Below are 9184 nucleotides of genomic sequence, written 5' to 3' on the forward strand. Positions count from 1 at the left end.
TGTGTGTGTGTGTGCACATGTGTGCTCAAAGCAATAAGTAAATAAATGCAAACACAATTTAAAGCAAGAAAGGTATTCTATGTTCAGGCTTCTCACTTCTGACATGGGGAAAATAAGGTCTAGCCCACAAGATGACAAAGATTAGAAGCTATCAAGAATCTCAAAGCACTTAGCTGTGGTATTCAGCACTCTACAGCCACTGTCTTCCCCCCATGGGTCTTCCTGGTGGCTAAGACAGGGGCCATGGGTTCTCCTCTTCTCATATTAACCTCAGATCTGCTTCTCAACAGGATAATCCCCAAGGACAATGAACCTCATGCTGGGCCTGGGCCTGTTACTGGCAGGCCTCCTCACTGTGAGAGGTCTCCCGCAGGACAGAGATGCTCCAGATATATATGAATCTCCAGTCAAGATCCAAGAGTGGAGGGGCAAGAAGGATGCCCGGGAGCTTGCTCGACACAACATGGAATTTGGCTTCAAGCTACTACAGAGGCTGGCCAGCAACAGCCCTCAGGGGAACATCTTCTTATCTCCTCTGAGCATCTCCACTGCCTTCTCCATGCTGTCTCTGGGGGCCCAGAGCTCCACACTGGAGGAAATCCGGGAAGGCTTCAACTTCAAGGGGATGTCGGACAGTGACATGCACATGGGTTTCCACTACCTTCTCCACAAGCTCAACCGAGAGACACAGGACATAAAGATGAGTATAGGCAATGCTTTATTTATGGACCAGAAGCTGAGGCCCCAACAGAGGTTCGTGAAACTGGGCAGGACTGTGTATGATGCAGACATGGTTCTCACTAACTTCCAGGACTTAGAAAACACTCAGAAGGATATCAACAAATACATCAGTCGGAAAACCCACAACAGAATCAAAGACATGGTCAAAAGCATAGACCCAGGCACGGTGATGCTTCTCACAAACTATATTTTCTTTCGAGGTAAGGCAAGAGGCATGCCAGTGTGGGGAAGAAGGAGGGACTTGGATTAGAAACTTGACCCAGTCCTTTGATTGTTCTGAATCTAAATCCTTGTGCCAGTAATAGTCCAGGACACTGTCCTCTCTGGTTATAAAGTAAACACCAAGATAACCCACCAAGGAACTGAATCCCCCTGGGATTCATAGTGGGAATGTCTGGGGAGATGAGCATTGTGAACTCTAGATTGCCATGTGTATACTCTCATTGTGGAGGATTGTCTTCATTTGCTTTGGTTTAGAAGTTGGAGTCTCTGCTTCTTAGATAAGAGAGAAAAGTGAGAGTTGGGGAGGATGACTCCAAGCGCTAAAACTATTCAGTCAGGACCATAACCCACTTCTCTAGGGCCTAATCCGTGGTGGTGGCCATGGCGGTATCGACGGTGGCCATTTTGATTGGTGATGGTGGCCATTTTGGTTGGCACCTTCATCCCTTATCGATCGATCTTCAGAGATTCCTTCAGTATAAAGGAGATACTGAAAAAATGTATGGAAGAGTGTTCTCCAACATCTGTACTCACACAACAAACACATATACATGGTTTTGAAAAAGTAGAAAAAAAATGAAGAACAAAAAGAAAATCATGGGCTCACACTCTTCAATCCCAGTAAGGCTGTCACTTGGCTCAGCAATGGTCCCACATAGGGACCCAGCATAGGAAGATTGATGACTGCTGAGGGAAAGGAAGATAGGAATGACAGCCTGAACCACATCTTCCCAAACCAGAGAAGGATGTGGGGGAATCCAGGCTAGTTAAGCATCTCCATTAGGAGCAGGCATGACAACAGTGCAGATGTAAGGAGCACTCACTCCGTACACACTAGACAGCCTGTGCATCTGCCTCATCCTGTAAGTGCCCAAGTCACCCTCTGACACCCCTGCCACATCCCTACTCTATACATTAGGGACTGAAATGAAGATACTTGTTCTAAACCATCCTTACAGAGCAGTGAAGCCAGGATTTCAACTTAGGCTCTGAGGTTAGACAGCAGGTTAGAAATGATACAGCTGCAAGTTTATGTGCAATGTTGGGGCATTCTCTAACTAAAAACAGAGGGATCCTGAGGCTGGGGAGATGACTTAGGTGGTGAAATGACCCATGTTGCAAGCATGAGGACCTGAGTTCAGATTCCCAGCATAGGTTTTAAAATCCAGGCAAGTTGGTACAGATTTGTAACCCTAGTCCCGGGTAAGGAGGCAGAGACAGGAGCTCTCTGGCTAGTCAGTTTAGCCAATCAGTGAGCTTCTAGCTCAATGAGGAAGTCCTGACTCAAAAACAAGGTAGGGACTGATAGAGAAGATAACACAGCATTAACCTCTGACTGTAACACTTGCATGTGTATACACACACACACACACACACACGTGCACACACACACATACACACAAACATACACAATCAATCAATAAAAGGGAGTTTGCAGACAGGGCTCTGCTGCAAGGTCCCACAGCACGCTGCTCCCGTGGTTTTCTTATGCCAACAGGAGAGGGGCTTCAGAATACCAAGGGAAGTGTTTTCATTCTTGCAAAGCCAAACGGCCTCAGGAACTGCAATCCAGAGCTCTGTTAAGATATAAGCTATGGCCATCTCAGTGTCAGGGGCAGAAGGCTTTAGGGTAATGTATTCTGTTACCTCACAGCCCTGCAATTCTAGTCCCAGGCTCTTTTTAACTGGGTCCCTGTGCCTGTGTGCTTCTCACAGACGTCTTCCAGGCATGGAGAAGGACCCTACACCACTTCCCCTGAATCTGGGTGGATGGTGGCCACGGATCAGTGGGGTCAGGTCTCCTCCTTTTCTTCCAGACAGCTTTGCCATTTTGTCTGCCTCTACTTCTCAGGCAGGTGGCAATATGAATTCGACCCAAAACAGACCAAAGAGGAGGAGTTTTTCATAAAGAAGGGCAAGACGGTGAAGGTGCCCATGATGTTCCAAAGGGGCATGTACGACATGGCCTATGACAGCCAACTCTCCTGCACCATCTTGGAAATCCCTTACCGGGGCAACATCACAGCCACATTTGTCCTTCCTGACGATGGCAAACTGGAGATGCTGGAGCAGGGCTTGCAGGCAGACATCTATGCCAAATGGAAAAGCCTTCTCTCAAAAAGGTAAAGGCGGAGCCTCGTCCACAGAGACACTTGTCTTTCCCTCACCCTCTCATTTCTTCTTCCCTAAGGGCACAGTCAGGCTCTCTCGCTCTCTCTCTCTCTCTCTCTCTCTCTCTCTCTCTCTCTCTCTCTCTCTCTGGCTCTGGCTCTGTAAAGGTTGGCAGGAGACTGAAACATATCTAGAAGCTGGGAAGGAGTGGTTCTTTGAAGTTTTGGGAGTGTAGGGGATGGAGCCTACTGCAGGGTGGTGGTCAGGGAGAGCTTCACAGAGGAGGTGGCATTTAAGGTACAGCTTCCAGGCTGGAGGGGAGAAAGAGGAGTGAATGATTCTTACACAGAGGAAACTTTAAGGATGGACACTTGTCTCCCAGCCCCCTCTAGGCCTGGAGTAGCCAAAACCAGTAGTGTCCTCCAGCTCTCTAGGAGACCCCCATCTCTCTTTATGGTGGTGGACTTGCCCACATATGATAAAGGTAAACTTCCACTTCATCATGATACACATGATGAGCCAATATCCCTTCTTTCCAAGCCCATTTGGGCTGACTGGTAGTTGTGAAGTTATTTTGAAGTATATACAGGGAGCCAAGCCTAGACCTCTTCAACTCTATTGGGTAATTGAGGAGGAAAGGGGGGAAAGGGAAGAGGAGGAAATGGGCTGTTCTTTCTGAAGCCCCTTCCCACCGTGGAAGGACTAGGAGAGGCTGAAGGACTACACCCTATTCCAGAGAAGGGACCACACCAAAAGATACATGCCTAACCTCTCCCACCTACACCTCAGGTTTCCAAGTGTGAAGAAGACATCAGGATTCAGGCACTAGGGCCCTCCAACCTGGGTTGTGTAGTGTAGGCAGAGTCTTCACACAGTTTGAAAGCTATTGCCCAGAGTTTCAGAGCAAAAGCTCAGGTTTCCCTCAGGGGAAACAAAGCTTCCTCTTCCTCTTCCTCTTCCTCTTCCTCTTCCTCTTCCTCTTCCTCTTCCTCTTCCTCTTCGAGAGGCACAGAGCTGCTGGGATTTTGAAATAGCTACCTTTCCACCAATCAGCTTCAAGGGCTCATGCCTGCCATGGGCTCCCTGACTCACTGTGTGAGCGGATTGGAGACCATCTGCTGTGCAGCAGCCAGAGGTTTTTATTTTTTCAAGTTTAAAATTCTTATTCATAAATTCTATAGTGGAAGTGAATGATGTTAAAATAGCATTTTTTGAATGTTTGGTCTAAAATACTGCTTCTTTATGTTTTAATTTTAAGCATAAAATTTCATTTGGAAATTTTAAACAAATCTTTTAGTCAGCATGCAAGATGATATTTTCATATATATATAAATCTATGTATATGTGTATATACACTTATATGTGTGTATATGCATCTATGTGTATATATGGATATATGGATATGTGTATATATACACATGTATGTACACACAGACACACACAGACACACACACACACGTGTGTCTATGTGTGCACTGGTCCCTTCTTCCCCCACATAGTGCCGTGGCATTATGTCACACATGTATTATGCCTGAGTATATCTCCGTGAATCTAGATTCCATACTTGAAAGAAAACTTGCTGTTTTGTTTTTCCTTTATCCATTGCCCTCTCTTATTCTCCCTTCTATTCTCTTTGGTCTTCTTCTATTTCACGAACTTTATATAAATGTGTGTGTGTGTGTGTGTGTGTGTGTGTAATGTCTATATCCACATACAAAAGAAAAAATTCAATATTTGAATTTTTCTTCCTCTTTTCCCTGTTTCTGTTTGTTTTAACAGAGTACCCTGTAACCCAGGCTGTAACCCGGCTAGTTGTGCATGCCACATGTAGCCAAGGATGACACTGAACTCCCAGTCCTCCTGCCTGTGCATTCTGAGTGCTAGGATTACAGGCACACATCACCATACTTGGATTAGATGCTCCCCTTTCTGAGTCTGCCTTCGTTTATTTTATATATATATATATATATATATATATATATATCCATTTTCTGTATCTGTCCATCTGTCGATGTGCCCTGTGTCTTCTGCCTTGTCATCAACAGGAGCTACAGTCTTGCCACATTTGTCCCATCTCCATGTCTGTACACAGACACCGTGTCCTTTCATCGCTCGGTGACATCACTCTAGAACTTTGCTCTTTGCTTCCTGACATCAGCAATGCCTGTGCTCTCTTTAGAGCCGTCAACCAGGAACCGGGACACTATTACACTTCCTGTCATTCAGTCATGTCATGGAGACTAGACTAACGGACAACACACTGTAGTGTCAAATCCACAGCACATGCCCCCCCCCCCCAGGCTGGCACCTTGCGTGCCGGGAGGAAACTCCTGCTGTTATTAGCCATTCTCAGCTACTCAGTCCCCGTAGTCCCCCGCCCTCGCTGGTGAGTGCTCTGAGACACTTGCCTCTGTTCCCTGGCCTGCTTTCTACTTCAGGCTCACTCATCCAGGTGTTTGCACTGCTCTCATCTCTGAGACCATGGTGACTTGGGGCCCTGCTGCAGAGTCCAGGGTTAGCGCCTGGCTGTGTCCTTTCTGCACCCCAGCCAAGCCTTCTCCTTCTACAGCTCTGCTGGCCTGTCTCCTTTGCCTGCCCCCTTCTCCTGCCCCCGTGTTAGAGCTCAGTGCCACAGGGCTCAGTCTGGAGCTCTTGGCTACCTAGATTTACTATCTGGTGACAACCATGGCAGAAAGCCTTCACTACTGTGTTCCTGTTCTCAGCCCCAGATCCCTGCCCCCGAATGCCAGAGTCCTGTTAACTCAGGATATCCTTGAACATCTGATGGGATCATAGTCTCTATGTGCTCAGTACACACACACACACACACACACACACACACACACACACACACAGCTCAGTCTCACTTTCCTTAGTTTCTAAAATTTCCACTTTCCACTAAATCAAGCTTGACCTACTGGGTCATATTTGATCCATTTCTCCCAACTGCTCCTGTGTGTGTCAGGAAGCTCTGTTAACCCCACACTGAAACAAATTGGACTCAGTCTCCTCCCTCCGTCTCTGAGGTTTCCGTACCAACTGCCTGTCAACGATCTATCATCTAGCAACAAGGCCTGTCCTCAGCATCAAATGCTAAGAGTGTATTTTACGGAGAATGACAGAGCCATCCTGAATCTTAAGACCACAGCATGCTCTGCCCACTCAGAACTTGGCCATGGCTTCCTATTGGCTCAGGGAGAAAAATCTATCTTGTCCAACTCCCTTCCCTCCTCCGGGTTGGCCAAAAACCTTTATTTTGACCCCCATCATTCCTGATTCCCGCAAGTTGATCTATTTCTTTTTTTCCTTCATACTTACTGACCCTTACATACTACCGGTATCTGTGAGTGTGTACACACTATACTTTTCTAAGTGTTGGTTTCATTGTCTGTCTTCCTGCCAGAACACAAGTCAAGTGCAATGGCTTTTCCTGTCCATCCCCATCAGGTACATGTTATGTGCTTAAAAACTTTCTTGAAAGAATAAAGAAGTAGAAAGGCAAGTTTGATGGTTATCAGGCCTATGAACAGTATCAAGTTATGAGATTTGATGTAAGTCTAGAACGAGCCAGAGATAAAGGAGGAGAAGGAGCCCAAGGCCACAGGTGCAGTCTTCCTCCTGTGCATGGTGCAGAAGACCATTGCCCTTTGCCCCAGTTGTAGGGCTTCTAGACTGGCTTGACCTCAGTTCTGACTGGATCCAGGTTTTAAGCTCCATTGTCTCTTGCAGCAGGCTTGCAGGGATCTAAACTGACGCAGGCTACAGCCCAGCTCAGTCTGCTATGGGGAGGTCACGAACACGGGGGAAGGAGCCTGAGCGTGTTTCCAGTGGATATGTGCTCTGACGAAAGCTGGGCAGGAATCAGGATGCAGTCAGAGACTGTGAGGTGTCTTGAATCCCAGAGTTGAGCCTCTCTTATTCACAGGTTTTTCTGCCCCGTGAGTCTTGATGGACGATCAGAGAGACCCTAGATGATCAGAGAGCTCTTCCCTTCACCCCTGTCCTCCTCTCCCCCACAGATTGGTAGATGTGTGGGTGCCCAGGTTCCACATCTCCGCTACTTACAACATGAAGAAGGTTCTGTCCCGCCTGGGCATCAGCAAAATCTTTGAGGAGCATGGTGACCTCACCCGGATCTCGTCTCATCGGAGCCTGAAGGTGGGAGAGGTAAGCTCGACTGACTGGACCACGGTCCCCTCCTACTCAGGAGTCCTCTGCAGCCTGGGCCAGAGTTGTGGTCAGAGCTCTGTGATCCCAAGCAAACCACCTCTCAGCCTCTGATTCCAGTCTTTAAAACTAAACCATCACTCACAGTTTCTACTGGACATACCCTGACTATTGACCAAGTGCTGGGACATCTATCAGACCCACAGCCAGACAGGAGCCTTCTCTTTAAGATCTCACAGCCATCTGGGAAGGGGGGAACTGCACCATTGAGACAGGCAGGCAGAGGCTCAGTGCCTTGCAACAGTGTAGCATTTGAATTTCAGAGCCATAATGCATGACTGTTTTTGTAGCATAAGTATGTCCAGAGTATTGCCTGGGGGCCTAGTTATACTTGAATATAACCATTGCTTATCTTGAATGGAAATTTAACTAGATATTTTATATACTTAGAAACCCAGTTTGGGGGTTAAAAGAGCATAGAAAGGTAAGATCCAGAAACAGGGAACGGTGTGTATTAGGGACCGTTCTGCTGCTGTGGAAAAATAAAAAACATCTCAGCCAAAGTCAGCTTACAGAAGAGTTTACTGTGGGGTCTGTGAGAACAGGAAGTGGGGTGAGACTCTAACCTCTCAAAGCCCGCCCCCAGTGACATGTTTCCTCCAGCAAGGATGCACCTCCTAAATCTCTCCAAACAGTGCCACTCACCAGAGACCAAGTGTTTAAATATAGGAGCCTGTGATGACATTTCTCATCCAACTACCACATAAGGGGCGTGGCTAGTGTGGAAGGTGGAGAAATGGGCTGGTGTTAAGTGTAGTAAAGGGAAGGGGGGTCAAGTTGTTCTGGAGGGAACTGTGGTAGGGGACTGTGGGAGGGATCCTGCCCCCAAAGCAGGACAACCTAGGTGCTGAACTACCTGCCAGGCTGAGCTAAGACTTCATAGCCCCTTTCTGACCCCTCGCTGCTGGAGAGCCCCTGAAACTCAAGGAAGAGAGCAACCCCTACTGCATCACCCCTCACCCCACACTTCCACTATAATACCATCCTCACGACTATGCTGAGCAACTGTGGCCAGACTATCTCCCTCTCTGGGCTTACCGCTCTGGACCTGACATACCCCCCCCCCCGACCGTCCCCTGCTGCCTGCCCCAGGCTCAGCACCCACTGACTGTCTCTCGGTTCTGCAGGCTGTACACAAGGCTGAGCTGAAGATGGACGAGAAAGGCACAGAAGGGGCTGCAGGCTCTGGAGCCCAGACTCTGCCAATGGAGAATCCCCGAAAGATGAGGCTAAACAAACCCTTCCTGATGATGATTTATGAGAAGCTCGTGCCTTCCATGATCTTCCTGGCAAGGATTTATGACCCTAGTGGGAAATAAAGAATTCCCTGTTGGCTTCAGACCCCATCCGTGTCCTAGGGCTGGAAGCATTTCACCTGCTTGGCGTGGAGGAAGGTTTCAGGTGCACTCTATCCTAACCCTCTAGAGTCATCACGGCCCACTGCTACCTGAACCAGCAGCCCAGCTGCCTCTGGGGACTTTGTGCTCTGTGCCCATTTATAGCTCCTCCCCTAACCATCAGCTTCCCTGGACCAAATGCCAACCTTTACCCCCAGTATTCCCACATCTCCTTTATCCCAGCAGGCAGGGAGTGTTTGTGATGTGATAAACTCCACCTCCCCTGACCCATCTGCTAGAGTCAGGTAGATGCCCCGGGGGAGATGGGAGCCACAGAAAGGAACTAGGGTCTGGGTAGAAGAAGGCATTGCTAGGAAAGCCACGTGAGCCTCTCTGCCTTCCTTTCTGTTTCTGACGTGAGGACGCACTGCTCCTCGATAAGGCTTTGAGGAAATCAGCGCCAATTCCTTGTGGAATTCCTTTTCCGTTGTGAGTCGCAAGCTGAGAACTCTGGCGTGCTTGGTACTTGGCTCACCTCCCAGAGT

General features: G+C 48.1%; 1 protein-coding gene across 1 annotated transcript; it reads left to right on the plus strand.

The window, feature by feature from the left end:
* The first annotated feature begins 307 nt into the window (after positions 1 to 307).
* Serpina12 (serpin family A member 12) lies at positions 308 to 8621 on the plus strand. Its single transcript, XM_052186694.1, has 4 exons — positions 308 to 941; positions 2816 to 3086; positions 7095 to 7242; positions 8430 to 8621. Exons 1-4 carry the CDS (start codon positions 308 to 310, stop codon positions 8619 to 8621), a joined length of 1245 nt encoding a protein of 414 aa, XP_052042654.1.
* Positions 8622 to 9184: the final 563 nt, after the last annotated feature.

The sequence above is a fragment of the Apodemus sylvaticus genome, chromosome 6 (assembly GCF_947179515.1).
Source record: "Apodemus sylvaticus chromosome 6, mApoSyl1.1, whole genome shotgun sequence".
NCBI lineage: Eukaryota > Metazoa > Chordata > Mammalia > Rodentia > Muridae > Apodemus > Apodemus sylvaticus.

Coding starts and splice junctions, on each gene's coding strand:
- Serpina12 (XM_052186694.1), top strand. CDS start 308: ATGAACCTCATGCTGGGCCTGGGCCTGTTACTGGCAGGCCTCCTCACT. Junction 942..2,815: donor AAACTATATTTTCTTTCGAG/GTAAGGCAAGAG, acceptor TCTACTTCTCAG/GCAGGTGGCAATATGAATTC. Junction 3,087..7,094: donor AAAAGCCTTCTCTCAAAAAG/GTAAAGGCGGAG, acceptor TCTCCCCCACAG/ATTGGTAGATGTGTGGGTGC.